Raw genomic sequence first — 26,425 nt, forward strand, 5'->3', positions numbered from 1 at the left:
GCTGGCAGGGAAAGGTCATCTACAAGATAGTGGCTTCCATGAAAATCCAGATCCACTTTATCTTCTGTCTCAGACACATTGTTTCCATTTCAAGAATTGGATTGGTGTTCTTTTTTAATACCTCCACTTAACATATTGAATATTTTTAAAACATGAGCGATTTAGTTACAATTTTTATTTTATTGTTCTTGTCTGTTATGCCGTCTCTGCATCACTTGTGAGTCATTTCTATGGATTGACCCCCGCCATGTGTTTTTATTATGGGTTATATTTTCCTGCTTATTTGTATATCTGGTAATTAATTTTTTTTGTAGTTGTAGATACCCAGCATGCCTTTATTTTCTTTGTTTTATTTTTATGAGGTCCTGAGCATAAAACCCAGTGCCTCACATATCCTAGGCAAGTGCTCTGCCACTGAGTTACAGCTCCAGCCCATATCTGGTAACTTTTGAGAAGATGCCAGACATTATGAACTTAAACTTGTTGGGTGTTGATGTTTCATTCCTGTTACTCTTGAGTTTGCAGTTATTTGGAAACAGTTTAATAATCCTTTCAGGTCTTGATCGGAAGCTTTGCTAGGCTGCAGCAGCATGCTACTTATCTAGCATTTAGTTCCCTACTAAGAAGCAAAACCTCTGCATATCCTCTACAAGTTTCCCCAGCTCAGGTCTTCCTATTGGTAGTGACTACAGGAACCAGTCCTAGCCCTGTGTGGGCCTGAGGCATTGTTAAGTTGTTAGCATCAAAAGAAACTCTTTTCTTAACCTCAGGTAGTTTCCTTACATGTTTGCACTGATTCCTACTCATGTTAAGATCTAGGGCTCCTCTGTACGTGTCTGGAATTCTGTATTCTTTTTGTAACTCTTGGTCCCCTGGTCCTTTGCGTTGTGATCTCTGGCTGCCTCGGTTTCCTGTGGTTCTAATACCTGGCCTCTAACTTGGGGAGACTGAGCCTTGCCTGGGCCTCTCCTTGAGCACACCCTAGAAACATTTTAGGCAGGAGCCCACCTCATTTACGTCACATGGCTTAGAGCTCACTGGCCGCTGCCCTGGGTCTTGAAACACTGTTGTTTTCATACGTGTTCCAGGTGGGAGGACGAATCTGACCCTGGTTGCTCTGTCTTGGCCAGAAGTGGGAGATGCTGCCTGTCCATAGAGCAGAACCATTTTCCACTCTGCTTTCTTTCTTTCTGGGTATTGTTGGGCGAGGGTACCAGGGCAGGGCAGAATAGTCCCTGGGCCACCATGTCTCTTTCATGTGAGAGTCCTAGGGCCAGCTGCCCTTCCCTGAGACCACAGTGGGAGTGGCTTGCCAGGCCAGCCCTTCCTGGAGGAGCTAAGGCTGGCATGAAGGAGAGGAGGAGGCCGGGCGGGGAGAAGGAGCAGGTGATGGCTTGGAGATGCTGTGGAAGAGGAGCTGGCTGCCCTGGAAGAAAACACAGGGTGGCCCTCCATGGTATGGCCCTGGGGACGTACTCCAGCTAGAAAACCCACAAGAGCATCAAGTATAGACTGGACGTCAATTTATTTATTTCTGTGGGGAAACAGTGATCTGCAGTGACCTGGGTTTTTCTGGTGATACCCTGGGGTCTGTTTCTGACCCTAGTAGAGCAGGTGGTCACTGCAGCAGCTGCCACCTCCGTGGTGGGGGGAGGTAACCAGGTGTCTAAGGCAAAAGCTGGGCTTCTTGGTTTGACTGCAGGTGCTCTGATATGTCATTCACCCATCAAGTTAAATAAGTTATCCACCTTTCTGAGACCTCCCTGTAATGGACATGAGCACAGTGGTGCCTTGGGACTGTCCCCAAATCTGGGGGTTGTGGCAGCTGCATTTACAAAGAGCCAAGTGCGGTGGGGAAAACTCAAAACAGCGGCAGCACAAACCCAGCTGGAAGGAACAGCCTGTGCTGGGTCTCGGTTCCCCAGAGCCTGCCCTTTGTGCGCTGGTCTGACCTGGCCGGCGGCTGCGGGCCTGGGGTCACGGGCCTGGTCTCTCTGTGTTCCCGCAGGTTCCCCCGCCTGCACAGCGCGGTGATCAGGACCTTTGTTCTCGTGCAGCACTACGCCGCCGCCATGATGGCCGTGAGCGGCCTCCCGCAGATGAAGCACCACACGTCGGTGGAGACGCTGGAGATCACGCAGAACCTCCTCAACGCCCCCAAGCAGTGCCCCTGCGGCCACGGGCTCATGGTCCTGCTGCGGGTGCCCTGCTCGCCCCTGGCAGCCGTAGCCTATGAGCGGCTGGCCCACGTGCGGGCACGGCTGGCCCTGGAAGAGCACTTCGAGATCATCCTGGGCGACCCCAGCTCGGGCATCACCGTGGGGAAGCACTTCGTCAAGCAGCTCAAGGTGGGCGTGGGCTTGGGGGCAGAGAGCCTGAGGGTTGCCAGGGAGCCGCAGGGGCTGGGCTTCGGGAGGGGGTGGGAGCAGATCCTCGGGCATGGCCAGTGCAGCCTCCCAGGACCTCCGCCACCTCCTCTGCCTCCCCTGCCTTCCCCTGGTGGCATTCCTGGGTGTCCCCAACACCAGGCCTGCAATCTCAGCCCTCAGGGTTGCAGCCCACTTTTCTCCCCCCCCCCCCCCCCCCAGGGTGCGCCTGCCCTGTTGAGCTTGTTGCCTACGGAACTGAGCGTGTGTCCCTTCCCTTTTTAGGAAGCCACCCTCCCCAACACCTGGGGCCAGGTCTCATCCCATCAGCCAGCTCCTCCCCAGGCAGTAGGGCAGGACCAGTGCCACCCTGCCTGTCTCAGTCACCAGAGCCCAGCACAGTGCCTGTCCTTGGTGGGCATTCACTGACCCTCCATGACAGGGTGTGCAAGAGGGTCAGGGAAAGACTTGAAGGAACAGATGAGTGGGAATATGAACTCTAGGAGAGAACACAGGAGTCAGAAGCCCACGAGGATATGTGTCTGCTCCTGGGATCAGTCAGTCTACAGGTGCTTCTGGGGTAGAATAGGCACACCCGACTGAAGATACAGTTAGCTCCCAGACTGCTTATTTGCAGTAAAAAGAACTTCCCTTTTTATCAGAGGATGTGATAAATCAGTGGGAGGACCTTAGGTTTTCCCTGGAGCTGGGCCAGTTGGGAAGTAGCGGCTCATGGCCTTCTTTTCAATATCTGCAGATGTGGCAGAAAATCGAGGACGCAGAGTGGAGGCCTCAGACCTACTTGGAGTTGGAGGGCCTGCCGTGCATCCTGATCTTTAGCGGGATGGACCCGCATGGGGAGTCCTTGCCAAGGTGAATGCTGGGGCTCACAGCCTGGGCCTGCAGCCAGGGAGGAGCTTGGCTAGGCTCCCACTGCCCACCTTCCAGCTGGTACCATTCACACTCCTGGTCATTTCCATTGTGCATTTACACAGGTTTCCAGCAGATGGCAGTGTGGCGGGCCTGAGGTGTGGAGAGCTTCTCCTAATTCCTGAAGGGCACCATTGGGCTGGTGGGGGGCTGTTACCAGGCTCTAGGGGGCTGTAGATGGAGTCAGGGTTTAGTTGGGGGTCACTATTAGGGAGGACAGTTCCACATGGCATAATGTGGCATTATCTCGGGGGTTAGGGCTCGACTGCTGTGCCAGCAGGTCACTCCTGGTGTAGGGAGGGAAGAGACAGTCGTTTTGACAAAAAGAAGGACTGTCTCTGTAGCTGTGTCCACTTGGCAACTCCTAGGGGCCTCTAGGCCACCACAGCTACACACTCAGGACAGGGGGGTCCCTGAGTCTCCTGTAAGACCAATCTGGCAATGACTGCCCGACTCCATTGCCTCATGTCCTCAGTACCCAGCAAACCCGGTGGCATGTATTAAATGTGGATCAGGTGATTAAACGCCCACTTAATACCTTTAATCTTCAGGACAACGCTCTTATATGTGGTTCATGTTCATTCCCATCTTTCAGATGAAAATAAAAACCAGAGCCTAGGAGGAATTGCAAAGCTGGTTGAAGTTTCCATCACTGAAAAGTGGCAGGGCTGAGGTTCAAGCCCCACTTTGTCTGACCTGAAAGTGCTCTTTTGATTACATAACCCACAGGGCAAAGTACTTAGCAAGGGCCCTAGAGACTTGCTAGGAACCCCCTCTTTGTTGCTAAGACTCAAGTAGCACTTTCCCTGTGCCTTCCCAGGTGCATGAGTCCTGGGGTCTGGTGAGGAAGGCAGACAGGGTCCTGATCTTGCTGCCCTTTGTCACCAGGAGCAGCACCTTATGTCAGAAGACACTCAGTAAACACCTCCTGTTCTCCTAGGTCCTTGAGGTACTGTGACCTGCGTCTCATAAACTCCTCCTGCTTGGTGAGAACAGCCTTGGAGCAGGAGCTGGGCCTGGCTGCCTATTTTGTGAGCAATGAGATTCCCTTGGAAAAGGGAGCCAAGAACGAGGCCTTGGAGAGTGATGGGGAGAAGCTGAGCAGCACAGACAATGAGGACGAGGAGCTGGGGACAGAAGGTGAGGGCAGACGGTGTGCGCAGCTGTCTCCAGGATGCAGGGCCCTCATCAAGTTGGGATTTGGCTCTTCCCCCGTTGTGGTGGTATGGGAAGGTGGAAGTCCCTAGGGGTGCTTCCACACTCTGGAGTTCTTCAAGAATAGGAAGAAAAACTGCCGTTCTTAGGGTTGAAGTTCATGCTTTATTCAGCTTGGTGGAGGAATGAGATCTACTTGTTTATTCCCTTTGTATGAATCAGCTCAACTTTCTGCTGACCATTATCAAAATATATGAAAACAGGCCAGTTTCATTTGCAGACTTAAGATATGATGGCTTATTTTTCAAAGGACACATAAAATGGTTGTGGAAGGCATTTGGCCATGCTCAACAGTGTGGCAGGAAAACATAAGCCAATAATATTAAAGATACAAAAGATTTGTGCAGAGTAGCAGAAGGGAAAGATGGATGTAGAGTCCCCATTGTACTCTGCCTGCTGACTGTGTGACGGGGAACTGTAAAATGGGGACAGAGGCCTGCCTGTCAGCCTTCCCTGTTGCTGTAACCATCTTTCAAAACGTGATCCTGCCAGGCACAGTGGCACACACCTGTAATCCCAGTCGCTCAGGAGGCTGGGGCAGGAGGATCATAGTTCGAAGCCAGCCTCAACAAAAGTGAGGTGCTAAGCAACTCAGAGAGACCCTGTCTCTAAATAAAATACAAAAATAGGGCTGGGGATGTGGCTTAGTGGTCAAGTGTCCCTGAGTTCAATCCCTGGTACCCCAAAATAAAAAAAATAGAAATAAAACATGATCGTGACCTGGTCTTATGTGCTCCCAGTTCCCTGTTGCCTGTGGCGTGAGCATGCTCCCTGGTGGGTCCCGAGTGACTCTGAACTCCACCGTGAGTTGAGTCTGGCCAAGAGTGTGTGTGTGTGTGTGTGTGTGTGTGTGTGAGAGAGAGAGAGAGAGAGAGAGCGAGAGAGAGAGAGATATGGGGGGGGCTGGAAAATGGCAGATAAACGGAGGAGTGAGAGAAGGAAGGGGAGAGACACGTGAGACACGTGCTTGCATCCTGTACACTGTGAGGTGCTGGGCGAGGGAAGGAGGGTGATTCCGTGCATTCTCAGTGTGTTTTGAAGCAGGCTCCACCTCGGAGAAGAGGGGCCCTGTGAAGAGGGAGCGGTCCTCCTCTCATGACTCGGCGTCCTCCTCCCTGTCCTCCAAAGCGTCCAGTAAGTCTCCGTGTGGGTTCTGGGGCATGATGGGCAGTCTTTGATTTCAGAGAATGGGAGGAAACATAAAGGGCCATTTGCTGTCACCTTGCTCCAGTCGGAACTGGGAAGGGAAGGCCATCTGTGGAGAGTGAGCTCTTCGGGGGGGAATGGAGTGAACCTGGGATCTGAGACCTTGAAGTCTCCTGACCGCAAGGTCCAGCCGTTCCTGTGACTGTGGCCTGGGCCCGAGTCCTGGACTTGTGGGGATATGTCCTTGGGTGGCCTCTATGCATCTGTTGACTTGGGCAGTCCCTGTCCAGGGGTGTGAGCTGAGGTGAGGGGTTCTCATCCAGAGAAGCAGACCCCGGACACTTCTTAGGAGAAGCAGCAGCCAGCAAGGAGAGCTTACAACCCAGACGGTGCAGGGAGGAGGGAACAGGATTAAGAGCCTCATGGGGACTCTGCCTGGGGGATCCCTTGGCCTCCAGGAGCAGCCAGGACCTACGGACCCACCAAAAGCATTTATCAAACTGGGGCTTCCAATATAATCTGAATCTGAATGTTGAAAAACAAATTCGATATGGACTCTGCCCTCAATAAATTCGTCTTTCCTCAAAACCAGGTTACACTGCAGTATTTTAACCCTTTACTTCCTAAGCAGATAGCCACACACATGACATGACATGGGTATGTGCACAAGGACGTAATCAACTTGTCTCAGATGGTAGGCGGCTTAGGGGGGGTTGTGTTCACCACAGTTTGAGAGCAGCTACCCATGGAGGAGAGAGTGTTCTCAGCGTGGAGATCTCTCTGGGCTGAGAGGCTCAGGGTGTGGGTGTGCAGTCTCTGGGTGCAGGCAGGGGTCCAGCAGCAGCAGCCCAGGGGCAGTGGGGCCTGACTGAGGGTTCTGAGAAACCAGTGAGTGGTCTGGGGCTGGGAAGAACTCAGAGCCCAGTAGGAGATTTGACTAGGGTGCATCTTTTGGTTTCTTCCCTTGCTTCATGCAGCCCATAGTAACTGCAGGGTGGGCTGGGGTCTCCTTCAATGGGGCCTGGACGCAGCCTCCTTGGCTTCAGCCCGGCACTCTGCCTGAAGGAGGCTCTGATTCGCAGATTGGTCATGAAAGCCAAATGCTGCAGCCACTGCCGTCCTTTTGCCCAAGGCAGCACAGGAGGCCAGTGGAGAAGCAGGAGGGCCAGTAGGTGCGGCACAAGTTCGTCCCTGGGATGGTGCTGACCAGGTTGGTCTCTCCCTAGGCTCAGCACTCTGCAGCGAGACCTCAGCTCAGGTCTCTGGGCCCCCGCAGGGAGATCAGGCCAGATCACCCCCGCCCTGTGGCCCTGCAGAGGAGGCCAGGGCCATGGGGGAGAAGCCATGGCTCCGAACAAGTCAGGGTCCACCGATGGTCATCAGCAGGCATGGCCCCGGACACCCTCCACCACCAGACTGTGGCCTCAGGACAAGCCAGAGGGGCCTGCAGGTGTCGGTCACAGCTTCCTCTCAGCTGCCCTCCTTGGGCTCAACCGCCATGGCCACGGCACCAGGCACTGGCACGCTCGTCCTGCAGGCCTCACAGTGCTCCGTGACCAAGGCCTGTCGGCAGCCGCCCACCGTCTTCCTGCCCAAGCTGGTGTACGACGTGCTCGTGTCCACAGACAGCAGTGGGCTGCCCAAGGCCGCCTCCCTCCTGCCCGCCCCCTCAGTCATGTGGACCAGCTCCTTCCGTCCCCTGCTCAGCAAGACCATGACGTCCACAGAGCAGTCCCTCTACTATCGGCAGTGGACGGTCCCCCGGCCCAGCCACATGGATTATGGCAACAGGGCCGAAGGCCGCGTGGACAGCTTCCACCCTCGCAGACTGCTGCTCAGTGGGCCCCCTCAGGTGCGTGCTGAGCCCGCTGTCCTCTTGCCTGGCCCTGGACTCTGGTTGTCCTTGTGGTCAGAAGCCAAAGGTCAGGCTGACCATATTCTCTTATTCCATTTTTGTCGTTCCCCTGGTGGACTCGTCCGTGATGGCCTGGCGTGGGCAGGTGAGTAGAGCAGGACTCACCCATCACAGCTAGGCTACTTCCATGTCTGACTTCCCTTTCCTCCACTGTGTGTTGTGGGGCCAGAGGGGACGTCTCTGTGTGTGCTTCTCGCCATCTCAGACTAGGGTTACCTCCCACCCGATCACATCTGGCCCTCACGGCCACTGTGCAGTCTCCATGTCACCCAGCTACTGGAAACTGCCTGGTTCTGCACAGGGAGAATGTGGTGAGCAGTTAATGGAGGTGGTTTTAATAAGTATCTGGGGCTTTATTCCTTTTCTCAGCCCTCGTTCAGCTCATGACATCCCCCACAGGCCATTTAACCTATCGGAGCGGCAGAAAGCTCCCAGGGCAGGCGTGTCCAGCATGGTGGGTATTGGAGGAAGAGGGCTTAGACCAGGATGGGAGGTGGCTCCAGGGCTGGATGCCTGGGGTCACATTCTCTTCAAATGTCTCCAGACATGAAGGCAAATTTTAACCTCCGCTGTGCCTTAACGTCCGCATTTGAGAATGACACTATAATGGTGTCTCACAGAGATGTGAGAAGCCAATGGAGAGCAGATATAGGACACCTGGCATGTGGCCTGACTTGTAGACACCACGTCATGCACAGTGCAGCCATCAACAGCACGAGCAGAGCTCACACAGGAGCCTTCTGACTTAGCACGTCATATCCAGGAACCACCCAAGAAATACAAACCCACCAAAGTGTGTGTCATCATGCTCATTTTAGCATTGTTTACAAAGGTGAAAATGAAGCTAGGGACAAACCCACCGGCCGAGTCTTGGTTGAATAAATCTGGGGACAACTATATCATAGAATTCAACTGCAAAAATCTGAGAGAGATCAGTGAAATTTCTCCAACATATTTAAATTAAAATCAATTTGCAGAATGACATATATGGGGTAATATCAGGAAACAGATCTATGTATGAAAATGCTTTAAAAAATCTCTGAGAGGCTGGCTGCTACTAACTCATTACCTGGAGAAGGATTTGTAACATTCCACTTTATTATCAATCTGCATTTTTTGACTGTTTAAAATGACCATATATGACTTCTCTAGTGTAAAAAAAATGGGAGAAAAGAAAATGTTTCCTAAAAGGGAGACTCTCCACTTATCCACAGCCACATGCGCTGGGGGTCGTGTATCTTTAGAACTCTTGCCATCGGGTAGGTGAGAAGTAGTAGGTGGTAGTACTTTCAGAAAGGTGGAATGCATTTTTTTATATCCATTGGTCATTGGTGCTTCTTCCCCATGATTTTTGCTTGTTACTCTTGCTTGTTGGTCCTTTGGGCAGCTGGACCTTTTCCTGTTGATTGTAGGGGGCTCTGCAGATGTTATACATTTTCATCTTCTGTCTATTATATGTATTGCAAATATTTTCTCTGGAGCTCCCCCCGATGGTATGTTGAATTTTCATTGCTAAAGCTAGTTATTTCCATTCAATGGCACTTGCTGAGTTCTTGCTCTAAGCCAGGCTTTGGGTTCAGTATTAGGTGAGCACACCCTGGGGTGATTGTGTGGTGGGCATGCAGAGGGACCTTGGCCAACCTGCAGGCAGCTCCTTAATCAGTTGTAACCAAAATGTGCTAAGATTACTAGTGAGTGTCCTAGTCGGGTGCAGGGCCAAGGGAGCAGGGGGCTCTAGAAAAAAAGAAAAGGATGAAAAGGAATGTCATGCTTCCTTTTCCCGAGTTTAGGAGGAATTAGATGTCTACTTCTTCTGTTCTGTGCAGTAGATTGTGATATCTTACTATGGGCACACTGATGGGAACAGGAATTCGCAATTGTGCAAGATTCTTTTAAGACATTGTGTTTTACATGACCAGTTCCTATTTTTTGGAAGCACTTTCTTGAGCTTGTAAAAGACTTCTCTTAAAAATGCGTCTGGTTACCAGGTGAGGTGGCACACACCTGTAATCCCAGAGGCTTGGGAGGTTGAAGTAGGAGGATTGCAAGTTCAAGGCCAGCCTCAGTAATTTAGCGAGATCCTGTCTCAAAGTAAAAAAAAAATAAAAAATAAAAAGGGCTGGGTTACTCACCACATTGCCCCTCAAATGCCTGGCGTCCGTGGGGCTCTCCTTTCAGTGAGATGGGTGGTGCCCGACATGGACCGGGCTTCCTGTCTGTGGGCTCTGACGTCAGCATCTTTGCAGATCGGGAAGACGGGCGCCTACCTGCAGTTTCTCAGCATTTTGTCCAGGATGCTCATCCGGCTGACAGAAGTGGATGTCTATGATGAGGAAGAGATCAACACCAGTGAGTTGTCTGTCACGAGCGTCAGTTCCCTGGCGACTGTGTCTCACTCTCAGGATGGAGCTCTCAGGTCATGACTTGGCTCATCCTGACGGGCTCTTGGGCACTTTTCATCTTTCTCTGGACTCATTTTTCTCGCTATCAGAACAGTGCCTTGGAGAACTTTGTCGGGATAAAATCACTAATGCTGAAAGAACGGGTGCCTCCCAGGTTCCTCCAGTGCCAAGCACCATGCTAGGTGCTTTACATCAATTACCATGTGCTACACCGAGGGGTAGACGTTGTTCTCTCATTTCCCATGAGTGAGATGCTGAGGCGTCCAGCAGGGCCCGGCAGAGCAGGAACTGGACTGCATTTGACTGAGGCCTGCAGAAAACCTCAGGGAGGCTTTCGAGTCAGGCAGCTGAACACAAAGGTCAGCATCTTAGGGCAAAACAAAGATACATGGAGCGTGGGGAGATCTTGCTCTCCTTGCTTCCTGAACAGGCCTGGCTGACGGAGGGAAGAGTCCCTGCACAGCCCTTCTGTGCTGGCTGGGAAGCACGTCCCCCGACTCCCTCTTCAGGCTCCCTGGCGTTCCCAGTCTTGGCCTGGTAGATGATCTGGCACCTTTGTGCAAGGGCTCTGTCTGTGGCGGGGGCCACAGTGGCTGCCCACGGATGCTCTTCACAGCACTTGATTCTGACTTGGGGGAAACTTGGAAAGGAGGAAGCCCACCCAGTACATGGCCTTCCTGTGAAGGACGGGGAATTTCTGCAGTTTCCCCAAGGCTGGGGACTGTGTTTCTAAGGAGCTTCTGTCCCCTCACTTTCTTGGGTCTACCAATGATAAGAACAGGATTTTGAACCCACTTCGTCAAACCTCAAAGCTCATTCTCCTAAATATTCTCCATTGCCTCTGTTCTCTCTGTGGAATAGGGATGATTCCCGTCTCACCGGGTATTGAGAAGGTCAAGTGTGTGTGTGAAGGGCCGGCACCTGTTAAATAACAGGGAGCTTCTCCCCTGGCTTCTCATGGCGTGTTCTCTGCCCATGTGTAGCACCTCACGGGGCGTACGCACACACAGAAATCAACGTATATGAGCATCTGCGTACCATGCATATCACGTAATGTAGAATGGCAGTGTGTCACCTAGTTTGAGTTAGACAACTAGACTTTTTTCTTGTAGCTAGCAAAACAGTGAGTCCCACAGACTGTGCCAGTCACAGTGACAGATGATGCTGGAGAAGGTGCAAATGTGCTTGGGGCCACAAGCGTTGCTGGCATCAGAGGGCAACCAATGGCTCAAGCACTTTCTAGAGGTGGGGTGAAGGAGCTGAGCCCTGCTGGCTGGGGGGATTGACACAGGTAGAAGCAAGAAAGGAAACCCCAACAGTCCATGGTGCTGGGAGCCAGTTCAGTCTATGAAGCCTGGAGAGGCATGGGGCAGGGGTCAGGTCAGCTGGGTCAGGACTCTGGGAGGGGGTGGAGTCAGAGTGAGAGACGGAGAACAGGCCTGTCTCCTAGGAAGGAGTGCGCGGTTGTTCCTCTGGATGTAGGTAGATCTGAATGCATGTTTGTGCCTCATTAGATCCACCCCCAAATGGATCTTTTGGAAGCCCTTGAGGTAGAAGAGGTTCCCCAGGGACCCAGACGTTAATAACACTTCTGCTCCAAGCATCGTTCTTATGCACAAAGTGAGTCATTTTCCCTCCAATTTTGTGCACATGGTGTTTTGACCCATCTTGCAGGCCTCCGAGAAGAATCGGATTGGCATTACCTCCAGCTCAGTGACCCCTGGCCGGACCTGGAGCTGTTCCAGAAGATGCCATTTGACTACATCATTCATGATCCCAAGTATGAGGATGCCAGTCTGATTTGTGCCCACCATCAGAGCATCAAGAGTGAAGGTCAGACTTTGGATCTCTTGCTTCAGCTTCTTCTAAAGTGGGTGGGTGTCGTCTCTTCTGTGTCACCATAATGCAGCTGGGCCAAGCATCTTGTTAGAGGTGAAGAGTAGTGGTGAGTGACCCACAAAACCCCATTCAGAATGGAAAAGGCCACCCACCTGCAGGATTAGGGCACCACCACAGAGCTCACCACCACGGAGCTCACAGAGGGAGACTCACTGCTTGGGGGGTGCCAAATGGCAGTGGACTGTCTTGCTGATTTGTCATGGCTGGGGTGCTCTGCAAGCTCTGGTGGTGGAGGATGAAAGCCGTGGGCGTCTACTTATGGATTTGGCATTGTCGTAGCCAAACGGGTGCACGTGTTTCCCCTCCTGCCCCAGCCTCTCACTTTCCCCCTCCTTCTTGGGCATCAGTGACTTCAACAGTGGGTCAAGGCAGTGTCAGTCAACGTGGTCGTCCTGGGCCAGCGGGGCTGGGAGCGTAGACCAGGAGAGCCTGGCACTGCCACCCCAGAGAACTGCACGCCTGACTCTGCTGCAGCCAGCGATCTTCCCCTTCATTGAGCTCAGAACAGATAAGGGTCCTCTCTGTAGAGCAGTTTCTCATGAAGTGCTAGTGCTCAGACCTTAATCCTGCCACCTCATTTGGGAAAAGAAAAAAAAAGTAATTCATTGGCACCGTTGGCATTCCAGCATTTGCATAGTAGTTTGGTGATTGATTTAAAACGTCCTGTGGACCAGCTAAGACATGGTCTGAACTTCTATTAGATTCTCCACTGAGGTGTTGTGTTGTCCCTTGATTGGCTGCGTCACCTCAGGACTCACGGACCTCGCAGAGCCCTGTCACTGCTGCTCATTGTGAGGGACCTCTTAGTGCGAGGTTTAGGGTGTAGGAATGAACCATTCGCTCCACTTGCTGCTGCTCCTTAACACTGGGGAATTTCCTGCAGACAGGGGGATCTCCAGGAAGCCTGAGGACCTTTATGTGCGGCGTCAGACGGCGCGGATGAGGCTGTCCAAGTACGCGGCCTACAACACGTACCACCACTGTGAGCAGTGCCACCAGTACATGGGCTTCCACCCCCGCTACCAGGTAGGTCAGAGGAACCGGCCCACGGCTCAGTCGGCCGACAGTAGCTCCCAGGGTGTCTCCTTGGCTTACTCTTGTGTTCCCTATTTTCTCACATTTTCATCTCAAGGTGAGAGAGGAAGGTTCTAGAAGCCCCTGCTTCCTGCTCTATGCATGCCCTCGATTCCTTCCTAGGCCGGGAAATGATCGCTGACCACAGCCCTCTCCCGAGGCTGCGTGTGCAGTGTCATGCTCTCTCTGGGTGTCATCATCGTCTTCGGGTCCTAGAGATTCCAAAAGTTAGTTGGTGCCATTGACACTCACTGAGTGCTTACTGTGGCCCAGGCCCTGGTACAGACATGGACAGGCTGTCCCCATCCATGGGGCTCACAGCCTGAGGGAGAGACGCCCGTGCGGGATTTCACACAGCCTGGTGCAGGCAGGGAGAGCCGGGTGGGCGAGGTGCAGAGGGCACGCAGCTGGCAAGGCCAGGCATGGTTCGCAGGATGGAGGGCCTGCCCCATGCCAGGCAGCACGCTGGGGCAGTCCTCACCTGTCAGTCCTTCCCGGCCTTCTTACAGGCAGAAGACATTTGTCCTGGGTGCACAAACGGGCAAGGCTCCTGGCCCAGGCTCCTGGCCCAGGCTCCGGCTGGTTACCTGGCTGGTCACTGGGGGCTTCTGTTCCAGCCACACTGACCATCCATACAAGTGCACTGGCTAGGAAACTGTCTTTTCCAGTTTCCTACTACATTCCCACCAAAAGCTCACTGACCTTGTTTTGTAAATGAAGGTTCAGGTTGAGCTTCCTGATCTGAAGATCCAAACTCCGAAATGCCCTGAAATCTGAAGGTTTTTTGAGCATCGACATAATGCTCAAAGAACTATGGATTTCAGAGCGTTTGGATTTCAGATTAGGGCTGCTCAACTGGTAGAGTCAATACCAATATTCACAAATCCAAAAACTCCTAAACCTGAAACACCTCTGGTCCCAAGTGTTTCAGGTAAGGTAGATGCAACCTCTATTTCCCGTGGGGAGCAGAGAGAGGATTTTGGAGCATGAGTAGAATTTGATGAGGAGAAGGAATAGTGTGTACAAAAAAGGGGTGCCAGGGGCCCCTGGGGACTAAGAAGTGAGCTTGGTTGAGTGTTGTTGGAGATAGAGTACTGGGGTGGGGGGGCGGTGTCTTAGGACAGGAGCCAGGAGCCTGGGGCAGAGGCCAGGCCACAGAAGGCCTTGTGCACTGGGAGAGGAACGTGGGTGTCTTCAGCAATGACTCTAAGTAGGGCCCCCGTGGGCGAGGCTGTGTCTAGGCTGGTCTCTTACTAGCCACATGAGGTCTGCAGGGGGCTGGGAGGCTAGGCATCCGTAAGCAGATAGTAGTATTTACCTACTATATTGAAGTGTCTCTTTTCATTTCAGGCCCAAGTGAGGGAAAGAGCGTAGGAAGGAAAGGGCCAGAGCTGGTGGGAACCAGTGGGTAATGGGACAGGTTCCAAAGGCTAGTGGGATAGTCGGTGTCCTTGGCGGCTCTCTGTGGCTCTAATAGAGCCTGGCAGGAGTGCGGAGCGGTGTGTCCTGGGCCACTGCCTTCTTCTCCAGCCCCTGGAGTGTGGAGCCACGTAGGAGGTGTCAGCTGGGAGAGCTGAGGCCACAGGACGGTCTCCTAGGGCTGCCACAGCCAAGGGCAAAGCCAGGCTGGGGGGTTGTGCCAGAGAGCAGCACGTGCATGGGTATGGGGTCTGGGGCATGGCTGGGGGGGGGGCTGGAGGAAGTGGGGAGGGTGAGGCTAGACTCAGGAACAGGATGAGCCCTGAATGTCAGTGTCTATGTCACTGTGTCCCTGGCAACATACCTGCCTCCTAGGATTGTCGGTTACAATGCGAAGGGGACAGAATGGCACTGATGAACGCTGGCTGAAGTGGACAAGCCCATGTGGTGAATGTGGTCTTACACGTGCCTGAAGCGGAACTATTTTAGAGTTAAAAACGAGATCCATAGTGTGAATGCTTTCATTGGCAATCCAGATGGGGCTCTTGGTCAAACCTAGAGTTCAGGGACTTGGTGCCAAAGGTGACAGGCCTGGGCGCAGCACCATCAGGGCAGGACGAGGCTGCTGTGTTGGCCTCGGGTGTGCCTGTCCAGGAGCCAGCCCTGGGTGTCCATCCTTTGTGCTGGAGCCACCCTGTGGGTTTCTTGTACCGTGGGGCAGAGGTGGCCGGGACCTGTGTGTCGTCGTGGCCGGGCTGGGCCTGGGTTCTTGTGGGAAGTGAGTCCGACGCTGATGACAGGCTCTGTCCTTTCCCCTCGCACCTCAGCTCTGTGAGTCCACCCTGCACGCCTTTGCCTTCTCTTACTCCATGCTAGGAGAGGAGATCCAGCTCCACTTCATCATCCCCAAGTCCAAGGAGCACCACTTTGTCTTCAGCCAACCTGGAGGCCAGCTGGAGAGCATGCGCCTTCCCCTCGTCACAGACAAGGTACCGGCTCTGAGTTCCGTGGGCAGATCAAAATGGCTTCAGGAGATCACTAAGCTGGGGACCTAGACGAGCTCTCTGATGTGAGGGCACGTAGTGCAGAAGCAACATGGCGCCTGAATCTGGAGGAGGCTGGTGTGGTGCATGGGCTTTGGAGCCTCCAGGCTGGAGTTTGAGGCCGCTTGACCACTGACTGGTTGTGTGATTCACCACTTGTCCCTTAGTGTGTCTGAGCCTTAGTTTCCTCACCTGCAAAGCTGGGTGGTGATTCTTAAGAAAGCTTGTTGTGAGAATTATCTGAAATAACAAATTTAAGGCACAACGCACCTGGGAGATGACAGGTGCCTGTGAGGTGTCGTTCCCTCCTCTCTTTTCTTCATTGCTGTTTTGGGATGTTTGAACAGGCTCCGGTAGAGAACACAGGAGGACGGATTCCCTAGGCCCATCACCCAGTTTCCATATTAACTAACTCGGAGCTGGCTATGTTTTATCTGTCTTCTTTCTGCTTCTCCCTCTCTGTGCCAGTTGGTACATATCATAGCATTTGTTGGAGGGCACGTCTCCAACAAATACATCTTTATCTTGGGAAGAGATTGTTCTTTTTTAAAGAGAGAGGAGAGAGAAGAGAGAGAGAGAGAGAGAAATTTTTTTTAATATTTATTTTTTAGTTATCGGCAGACACAACATCTTTGTTTGTACGTGGTGCTGAGAATCGAACCCAGGCCGCACGCATGCCAGGCGAGCGCGCTACCACTTGAGCCACATCCCCAGCCCCAAGAGATTGTTCTTAATGATCCCTTGTACGTGTGACTATGGTTCCCCTTAACAGACATGCTCCTTGTAGGGCCCTTGGCTTGGCAGGTCTAGCCCAATGGCCTCAGAATTGACTGGCTGCTCGTTGCCCACCCGTCAACCCGTACCTGTGGAGGAGGCTGCTTCTCCTTCTTCAATGCCAGACAGCTGCCAAGTCTGCTACCAAGCAAAGCAAACATTGTAAAGTGTCAAAACTTTAGGATAAGGTGTCTTACAGCCCAAGGGAGAATTCATCCATGACTCCAGGCTCTTTTTCAGCCTCTGGGTCAGAATGGGCCGTGAGCACCAGCTGTATGCAGCTTTGTAGCAGATGCCCTGAGGAATTCAGAGGTGACAGAAGCCCTAGCTCAGCCCAAGGACCAAATTAAGGACAAAATTTGAAGAAAGCACAGTTATTTACAGAAAATACATCCCAACAGGAGTGTATGCACACCTGGGCATCATGGGCAGGTGACTGGGGGATGTCCTGCACTCACTGTGGAGGTTGAGGCCACACAGGAGTGATATCTGCTCAGAGTACAGCATTAGATTGTGACAAAGAGGGGAATGTATTTAGCTCATTGATGTGGGCCAGTTAGTTTCAGTCACACAACAAGCCATTCTCAGATGAGGATGTGTTCAGCATCTGATTCCAGCGGTTTGGGTGAGGTTCAGCTGGACAGTCACTCTGGGCTTGGTTGTGCTCACTGTGTGTGTGTTGGCTATTGGATGGACTGGTGGCTGGTGGGAGGCCCGCTGGTCTGGGGTGGGCTCAGTTGGATTGCCTGTCTCCGCTCCAAGTTTTCTCTCATCCCCCAGGAGGCTGGCCCAGGCCAGTCCAGGGGAAGGTCCTATAATCAAGCTGCACTTGCATTTGAAGAGTGTGCTTCCCAGGGGAACTGTTGAGAAGTCACCTTTCAAAGGAGGATGTCATCACATTTGCAAACACTCTATCTCATTATACCTATTCTTTGCAGAGTCACGAATATATAAAAAGTCCGACGTTCACTCCAACCACTGGCCGACATGAACACGGACTCTTTAATCTCTACCACGCGATGGATGGCGCCAGCCACTTGCACGTGCTGGTGGTCAAGGAGTACGAAATGGCCATCTATAAGAAGTACTGGCCCAACCACATCATGCTTGTGCTCCCAAGCATCTTCAACAGTGCTGGAGTGGGTGGGTGTTTTTAGCAGACGACGCTTGGTAAAATTTTCCATGAACAGAGATGAGAGAATATTCTAGAGATGAAAGAGTTTACATCCAGTCTTGCTTTTGAAGTTCTTAAAGCTATTTTGATTTGTTCGACTTTTCTATGAATATTCTCTTTAAAAAAAAAAAAGTTTGATTGTTGACTTAGTAATTTTCCCAGTTGTTAGAAAAGAAGGGCAGATGCAGATACAAATTGGAGACAGAGGCTTTCACCGCCCCTGGGCAGTGGTTGGTGGAGGAGGGATGTGTGTGGATGTGTGGGGCTGGCGTGGGGCTGGCGTGTCTCGGCGGGGTTTGCACAGGGCGCCTGTGAGTACATGACAGGCCTGAGCCAGGTCATTTTGCCACTCCAGGTGCTGCCCATTTCCTAATCAAGGAGCTGTCCTACCATAACCTGGAGTTGGAGCGGAACCGGCAGGAGGAGCTTGGGATCAAGCCGCAGGACATCTGGCCTTTCATAGTGATCTCAGATGACTCCTGCGTGATGTGGAACGTGGTAGACGTGGATTGTGCGGGGGAGCGGAGCAGGTGAGTGGCCTGTGGGCCCTCCTCCCTCCACCCGTAGACACCAGGCAGGAGCATGCTCTCTTGTGACAGGGGATCCCTCTTGTCTGAGAGGACCACAAAGTCCCCTCACATCGCAAGACCAGAGCCCACATTCCAAGCCCAGCTTGCTTTTAAGTTTTAACACTGTCAAGGTTTAATACAGGAAATCATACACCACAGATCCAGTAATTCATATGGACACAAAGAGGAAAGTATATTAGGTACATAGAAAATGTCACAAGCTGACCATATCCATCTAGCCAACTCCCATATCAAGGAACCACCCTTCAGCCCCTAGAGGCCCCTGCACTGCTGCCCTCTAGCCCTGCCCATCCCCCTAGCCTGACCTCTAACTCCTGGCTTTCTCTGGACTTGCTGGGCAACTTTAGGCAAATGGCTAACTCTTCCTGAGTTCTGGTTTCCTCGACTTTGAGGTGTATTAGTCGCTGGACTAGAGTTGTGAGTGTAACTGAATTACGGTCTGTCAACTGATTCTGCACATGAATACGCGTGCATTTTGCACAAAGTAGTGATCGTAAATGGCAGTGGTTGGCAGGTGTCTGGCATCCCTGGGGGTCGTGCTGGCCAGTCCAGCAGCTCCTGCTCAGTTGGCAAGTGTCCCCTGGCTGGCCTGTGGGGGAGGCCTTGTTGCTGCCGGCCTATCAGCCGGGGTCACCGTCTCCCTCCCTTGAGCAGGGAGTTTTCCTGGTCAGAGAGGAACGTCTCCTTGAAGCACATCATGCAGCACATCGAGGCCTCCCCCAACATCACCCGCTACGCCCTGCTGGGCATGCGCAAGTGGGCCAGCAAGACGAGGGGCGGCGAGGTGCGGGAGCCTTTCTCCCGCTGCCATGTGCACGACTTCATCATCCTGAACGTGGACCTGACCCAGAACGTGCAGTACAACCAGAACCGGTGAGCTCCCACGGTGGGGACCAAAGCCCTGGAGTCCTGAGCAAGGGGCAGCCTCAGGCAGGCCTGGCCGGCGCTCCCTCCCCTCTGCCCTGCAGGGCCAGCTGAAGCGGAGGCGCCTGTCTGTGGTGTTTAGCGCTGTATGCTTTTGTGTATTTTCATAAGGTCACCTCATCAATTCTCAGAATGCTTTAGCGAGTTGCGTCATGCGGTTTTCCCCGTTTGGGTTCTCTCTCTGAGTGCATAGCTTTTTAGGATCATTAATGTTAAAGGAAACTATAATCTTCCAGGTCTCTCTACATCTAGTCACAGGAGTGTCACCTCCTGAGAATAATTCACCAGCAGGTGTGTGTCAAGTGTCTCTGTATGCCAGGCGGTGGGCACATGCCCAAAATGGCCTGCTTAGGAGTGTCCGTTTAGGAGCCAGCCTGACCCACCTGTTAGAACCTGCTACCTAGCAGCTTTGTCGTAGGCAGGTGACCTCTCTCTGAGCCTATTCCCTTGGCTACAGAAGCGGCTACCATTGTTACCCTGGGAGGTTTGTGGTTGTTTTCTTTTCAACAATTAGGTGGAATCACATCTGAAGCTTTTCACGTGCCTCCTGCTACTCAGCACAAGGGCACCCACGGGTTGAAGCCTCAGCTGGTGCAGAGAGGCTCCTGCCTGGCCTTGTATCCCGCTAGATTAAGGTCGAGGCAGGAACAAAAGCCACTGCACCTCTGTAGTCCCCAGGACAGGGTCCTGCTCCAGATCTCCAGGTGTTGGGGGGCACGTGAGCTGTGCCCAATCGGATCTGCTCCTCCTCAGGTTCACATGTGACGATGTGGACTTCAACCTGCGGGTGCACAGCGCCGGCCTCCTGCTCTGCCGGTTCAACCGCTTCAGCGTGATGAAAAAGCAGATCGCGGTGGGTGGACACAGGTCCTTCCACATCACCTCCAAGGTGAGCGTGGCCACAGTGTCCAGCAGGCTGTGTAGGTCTGCCACCCGGGCTGCCACGGTGTGAAGGCTGAGGGCGGGACTGTTGGGGCCTGCCTCGGTCACCACCAGGCAGTGTCAGCAAAGATGACAAGATGGCACCCGGGAAGTTGCTCTTCTCTCCAGCTCTAACCAGCATCCTGTGGAGCCACTGTCAAATACAAGACAACTGCCAAGCCTTTGGCATGTGCCCCTGCCTGCCCCCCGACCCTGCAGAGTTAGCTATGGCACCACGCTCCTCTCCAGGCTCTTGGGATGGTACAAAAGCATTTGTGTGGCACAAGATGCCAGCTTGATGGCCATGCTGTTTGTCCACAAGCCAGCCTCTGGGGGACAGGTGTATGACAGTTGCTCTGAGCCGTCCCTGGCCAAGCCCTGGTAATTTAGGCGCTGGAGAGTTCCATCTTCAGGAACCCAGGCAGGCTGGCCTAGCTCTGCCTGCGGGTTCTTCTGACTCCTGTTTGTTGCCCCCTGTCTGTCTCCAATCTCTCACTGATGATGTCTGCCAGTTCTGATGCCAGTTGCCTTTCCCAGCCTCTGTCCCTCCTGGTCTGCACTAACCCCCTGCATGCTACCCTGAGCTGGGCCAGGCCTGCATCCAGACGCCAGGCAGGGGCTGCGGCTCCCTCCATCCTGAGTTCTCCTGCAAAGTAGCAGGACCTTCAAGGTAGCCTGTCCTGCAGAAGAGCTTGGGAGTCATGGCGTTGAACCCCAACTGCTACCGTGATTGGGGTTTCTAGACTGGAAATTGTGTTAGATTTGAGGTTTGATTTATGGAGAATTGAGTTTTTGACCTCAGTGAGTCTGCCTGATGTGCCTTTAAGATGAATTTTTCTTTGGTTTCTTGGTGTCACTTTTAAACTCTTAGATCTTTTATCTCTATTTCTATATTGAGCGTAATTCTATTTTCTGCTAGATTTAATTGCATATTGATTACATATAGGAAAGCCACTAATGTCTTATCATCTTTCATGTGAGTGAAACCACTAGTCATTTTCACCCACTTAAGTATGTACCGAGCCTCAGTCCCCTCTCAGAGTGTGAGCTCTCCGCTGAGGCAGACCTTAGACGAACCTCCAGTGAAGCGCTTTTGTGAGAAGCATCACAAAGGTGAAGCGTGTGTTGCAGGGGGACCTCATGCAGCAGGGGTGGGGGGCATGTAGGGCGCCCCCGAGAGACCTGGAGGACGGGAGCACCTGTATTGGGGCAGAGGAGAAAGAAGAGGAGCCAGCAAGCCGGGGCTGCAGTGTGGAGAACGTGCTGGTGACCGAGTGAGGGCTGGCGGGCTGGATGACCAGGCAGCGAGGAGGGAGAGCTGGGCGCAGAGAGGACCTTGGGGTCAGGGCGAGCCTGCTACTCCCAGACGCTTGCATCTGTGAGCCAGGGAAGAGTTCTCAAGGCCCAGGGGTTCTCCTGTTTTCTTTGGACCAGACAGCCAGTATCCTGCACGGAACGATCGATGTTCTTCCTGACCTCGTTGGTCTGGGTTCACAGGCCTTCTTTGTTACAACCTGATTTTTCTTAACAGAACTTCACTCTTGAAGTCTGTTCTCTCCATTTGCATCACTACCCTAAGGGACAGAACCTTCCTTGGCCCAGGGCTTCCTGTGACTGGATACAGATGGTGGTGGGGGGTGGTCTCTCCTGGGGGCAGGGGGTGCCTGAGGTTCATCCTCCCCACGCAGGTGTCTGATAGCTCCGCGGCGGTCGTGCCGGCCCAGTACATCTGTGCCCCCGACAGCAAGCACACGTTCCTGGCGGCCCCGGCCCAGCTCCTACTGGAGAAGTTCCTCCAGCACCACAGCCAGCGCTTCTTCCCACTCTCCCTGAAGAACCACCGCCACCCCGTGCTGTCCGTGGACTGCTACCTTAACCTGGGGTCTCAGGTAACTCGGGGAGAGGAACCCCTAGAGCAGGTGGATTAGCATCCAGGACTCTGAACCATGACCACAGGCGCCTCCGTTTCCATGGGGATTTGCTCCAGGAACCTTTGGGTACCAAGATCTGCAGACACTCACGTCCTTTCTGTGACATTGCATGTAACCTATGCATGTCCTCCTGTATCCTTCTAGGTGACTTGTCATACCTAATGCATTGTAAGTGCTGTGTGCTTAGTTGTTACACTGCATTGTTTAGGGCATAATAACCCGGAAGGAAGTCTGTACGTGTTCTGTACAGACACAAAGTTTTCCTCCAAGTATTTTCCATCAGTTGTCTGTTGACTCTGTAGACATCGATGCAACCTCAGGTACTTAGGGCTAATTGTGCTCTGTGCTTGGTCGTAGGTATTTACCCCACTTGAGAGCTGACAGAATTGTGGGGGTTAGTTTGCCCACACAGATGTTAGAAATCAAACCTAATTCTGATGTCAAGACACTTCTGATTCTTAAAGGAACTCACGAATAGACAAATCGGGATCAATCTCCTAGAACTGAGTTTTAGGATATAGATTTGGAAATACCCTGAATGTGCTCCTTGCCTCCCTCCCCATGGCCAGGGCTGGTCCAAGCAGGTGGAATTGGTTAGAGCTCAGTCCTGGCGCAGTGAGGTGGAGTGCTCGTGGAAAGCGATGTTTCTCTTGGACTGCTTCTCTTGCAGATCTCTGTCTGCTACGTGAGCTCCAGGCCCCACTCTCTGAACATCAGCTGCTCGGACCTCATGTTCAGTGGGCTGCTGCTGTACCTCTGTGACTCTTTTGTGGCCGCTAGCTTTTTGAAAAAGTTTCATTTTCTGAAAGGTAATACTCCTATCTTGGGATTAACTTGAATGGCTGTTGTCACCTGGTGTCACTGAAGACAGGAGCTCTTGTCCTAGTCCTTATTTTCCAATGGGTAAACTGAGGCTGAGGAAGGGACAGTGACTGCCCCCACCATCCAGGAGAGCATTAGAGCTGGGATTGGACCGGGGGCTCTCTTTTCCTTCTGTTCAGCAGAGACAAGACCCCTCCCCTTTCCTCTGGGTGAGTGGCCCGTATTCTTTCCCGTCTGTATTCTTTTTGTACACATGTGCTTGACATCAGCACCAGGTCCCCAGTGGCTTCCTCCTGCGGGGGGAGTCCTGCAGGCTCCTCTTTCTCTTTCTCCTTTTCCTGCTAGAGCGGTGGAGACTGACAAACACCGGCTCTCTGTGCCTTTACAACATGATTTCCAGTCCTGTTCAGATCCCCCGGTTGACCTTGCCGTACCCTTGGCTATCCTCCCTCTCTGGCAGGCATTTACTGAGCAGCAGCAGGGTACAAGACCTTAGGACTAGTGCCCGGTTCCCACCACACTCCCTGCCCTCAGGAGGTGCTTCCTCTAAAGGGAGGATGGGTATGTAGGCTGGAAAGAGAGAGCAAGAATTCCAACAAAACCCGATCCCGATCAGGAGGCTGTCCTCTGGAAACTGGGGGGAGGGAGAAGCTCCATGGCTGGGGTGTTGGGATAGGTGAAGCTGCCCTGGGCCTGGATGAGTGGGCACTGAGGGATCAGCGGTGAGGTGGGCGCATGTGCACCCAGGGATGCTTGGCTTGGCTCAGACCCTTCTCTCCTTCCTGTCTCTCTCGCTCCCTTTGCCTCCTGTGTCCTACTCTTCACCTTTTCTTCTGCCTTTCTGTCTTCCCACCAAACCTGCCAACTCCTACTTGCACCATCTTGCTGTGATTATACATTGTTTGGAAAGGAAGAGGAGACCCATATGGGCATTGGGCACTTCCCGCCCAGCAGCCTCCTATTTGGTCATTGCAGATGGACTGGAGACAGGTGGGACCCAGGCAGGTAGGACCTAGGCAAGTGGGACCCAGGCAGGTGGGATCCAGGCAGGTGGGATCCAGGCAGGTGGGACCCAGGCAGGTAGGACGCAGGCAGGTGGGACGCAGGCAGGTGGGACCCAGGCAGGTGGGATCCAGGCAGGAGCTCGCCTTTGCAGAAACTCACCATCTCTCCTCTCACACCCTGCCATTGCCCCGCAGGTGCCACGTTGTGCGTGATCTGTCAGGACCGGAACTCGCTCCGCCAGACAGTTGTCCGCCTGGAGCTGGAAGACGAGTGGCAGTTCCGGCTGCGGGATGAGTTCCAGACCGCCAATGCGAAAGAAGACAGGCCTCTCTTTTTTCTGACTGGACGGCACATCTGAGAGCTGCCCAGAGCTTTGGAGAGTGGGTGGGCAGGGCCCTCCTGCTGTTGGGGCCACAGATCCTGGGACCATGAGGTGTTAGAGCTGAACAAGCCCCAGAGACTCTCTGCTTTACAGCCCCCCTCCCCGTGGTACATGTTGTGCCCTGTGGCTGCATGCTGGGCAGTGACTGGGGGCCATGAGGACGAGTCTCTGATGGGCAGGACAGAAAACTCAAGACCCTGTGGCTGGGGCCAGACCTCACAGCCTTGGGTCTGTGAAGTCCATTTTATGAAGAAGGAGGTTTTGCTCTCTCCTGCCACTCACGTGCTTCCGTGGACAGCCCTGACTTCTTTCACTCTGAAGAGCCTGGGATGACCTTGCGGGGTGCAAGTATTTCAGGCAGTGGGTATAACTGCAGTAGGTAGATTTCCCCGTAACTTCCTCCAAAGCAATATTCTATAGGATCATTTATCCATAAAGACTGGAGACAAGAAAAAATAAGAAGTGGATCATTTTAATGAGAATTATTTAATTGCCTGCCAGTTTACTCTTTCAGGAGCTAGCCCAGAGGCACCAAATTTAATAAGGTAAAATTAATTATTTTACTTCAGAGCAAATATTATTCTATTAAAATAGGATTGGGTAAATACCCTATCTTTTAGAAAGGCCAAAATTAAAAAGAAGCTATCTTTGAAACTAAATGGCTTTAAGGAGGAAATTAGAGTTATAGAAGTTGACCTAAAATTTTCCTTACAAAGGAAAGGACAGCATTGCTTACTTGGAAAAATAATGAAAACATCCAAAGAAATGCATGAAATAGTTAAGAACTAGACTTAGGACTATGACTCAGAGAAGCCCAGTTTGCAGCTCCTAGGTAGCATGTTTTCTCCCATTCATGCTTGGCTCCTCCGAGCAGAGTCTCCCCTGACCAGAGAGGAGGTGGCAGAAAAGCAAGCATGTGCCCCAGGTTGACGCTTTCACAGCTGTGCCTGCTAAAACCAGCATCCTAGAGCGCCACCTACAGGCCAGGTGCTGTTCCATGGTTATCCGAATTCTCTCGCTTTGGGAAAGCCAGAAAGTTGGGATGCGTCTTGCCAAGGTCAAACAGCTGGCCAAAACTAGAAGCACAATTCCAACTATTGGTGCAGGACTCTTCCCCATACCACACTGCTTTTGAAGTTGCCCACAGCTGAAGTAAAAGTTTAAAGATATTAAAAAATTAATCATCAGAATGCATTCTTCCGTGTCCACTATAAACATTTATGAGCACTCTAACGGATAACAACTGGAGCAGAAACTGTTTTTAAAAATGATGCCAAAGAGTTTGTGTCAATCTCTTTTTCCCCTATGGAAGAAAGTCCACCAGTCTAAAATATTCAGATCAATGTTTATAAAATGATCACTTTGTATATGTAATTATTCCTATTTTGGAATAAAAACTAACCTTTAGTTAAACGTACTTTTTGTAAATAGTAGCTCCTGTGTCATTCTCTCCATTTTATTAGTTAATTTAAACTCGGAGCAAAACAAAAACCCAAACTAATACTTTTGTCTGTTCCAGTCTTATAAATAAAACTTACAATGCACTTATTGTTTGTCTGGTGAGTATTAACTGCATCATTTTGAGAGGAAGCAGTGTGACCAGTGATCTCCGGGGTTTCCCGCTTGAAGTCTCATGGCATGACAGAATTCAGCTTTGCAAAGGAAATAAGAATAGAGCCATAGAAGTGGGAGGAGTTCCTAAAGGAGAAAAGGCAGGTGAGCAGGATGTGCAGAAAGACAAATATGGAGGGATCCCAACTCAAAATAGGCAGAGAAGCCTTTCACAAAGGAAAGATGGTTTGGGACATTCTGGGCTTCATAATGGCTAGAAGTGGGTGGGGCCCAAGGTCCTGGGATAAGGAACAGGGAAGCTGCTGGGAGCAGTGGGGGGGGGAATCCTCGGGGCTGTGATGTTGCCTGCTCTGGCCCGGGTTGAAGCAGGTTTGGAACCTCAGCAGGAGGGGGGCGGGCAGAGGGGGAGCCTGAGCTTCAGAGAGAGCCCCTGGCACTCCTTTCTGCAGGCGTGGCCCCCAGAATCACTTGAGGCAGTTTGTGGTCAGTGAGCAAACATCAACTCCCATGAACAGAAACAAGCACAACGACTCAAAATAGGGAGAGGAAGAGGTAGCCTTTATGAAGAGTCAATAAAATAAACAGAATCCTTTGAAGCAAGTATAATTAAAATCCGAAGTGAGAATGTAATGTATCCAGAAACATGACGACCGATTATAGGTCTTGGAAATTAAAGCTACACACTGCCGTCGGCAGGTGAAATAGCCAAGCAGAACAGAGCTGGGCAGTGGGGCTGAGGAAGTCCTTGAGATAGCAGCAAAAAGGAATGCCCACGGTCACTGCTGACCCTGGCCCCTCCCCTCGCTCCCTGTGGGTCAGCCCCCTGGACCACCCGGACCTCTGCCTGGTGAGTGCCACCTGAGGCTTTGGTATTTCTTCTGCAGGACTCTGCCCTCTCTCACTCCCTTTGGTTGGGCCCTT

General features: G+C 52.4%; 1 protein-coding gene across 4 annotated transcripts in view; it reads left to right on the plus strand.

Moving 5' to 3' along the window:
- Positions 1–25,480, plus strand: part of Greb1 (growth regulating estrogen receptor binding 1) — a 121,994-nt gene extending 96,514 nt beyond the window's left edge. For 2 of the 4 annotated variants that reach the window (XM_076832660.2, XM_076832659.2), the window contains exons 18-33: positions 2,009–2,348; positions 3,124–3,239; positions 4,237–4,436; positions 5,541–5,645; positions 6,884–7,509; positions 9,819–9,921; positions 11,649–11,807; positions 12,757–12,899; positions 15,194–15,355; positions 17,122–17,326; positions 17,713–17,887; positions 18,602–18,820; positions 19,625–19,760; positions 21,481–21,681; positions 22,394–22,532; positions 23,745–25,480. In XM_076832660.2, the coding sequence (XP_076688775.2) occupies positions 2,009–2,348; positions 3,124–3,239; positions 4,237–4,436; positions 5,541–5,645; positions 6,884–7,509; positions 9,819–9,921; positions 11,649–11,807; positions 12,757–12,899; positions 15,194–15,355; positions 17,122–17,326; positions 17,713–17,887; positions 18,602–18,820; positions 19,625–19,760; positions 21,481–21,681; positions 22,394–22,532; positions 23,745–23,908 (3,193 nt within the window). In that variant the 3' untranslated portion in view covers positions 23,909–25,480. Of the gene's footprint in view, positions 1–2,008; positions 2,349–3,123; positions 3,240–4,236; positions 4,437–5,540; positions 5,646–6,883; positions 7,510–9,818; positions 9,922–11,648; positions 11,808–12,756; positions 12,900–15,193; positions 15,356–17,121; positions 17,327–17,712; positions 17,888–18,601; positions 18,821–19,624; positions 19,761–21,480; positions 21,682–22,393; positions 22,533–23,744 lie in introns of those variants that run through there. The other 2 variants (XM_076832661.2, XM_076832662.2) reach the window with 2 other exon arrangements.
- Positions 25,481–26,425: the final 945 nt, after the last annotated feature.

The sequence above is a fragment of the Callospermophilus lateralis genome, chromosome 14 (genome assembly GCF_048772815.1).
Source record: "Callospermophilus lateralis isolate mCalLat2 chromosome 14, mCalLat2.hap1, whole genome shotgun sequence".
Taxonomy (NCBI): Eukaryota; Metazoa; Chordata; class Mammalia; order Rodentia; family Sciuridae; genus Callospermophilus; species Callospermophilus lateralis.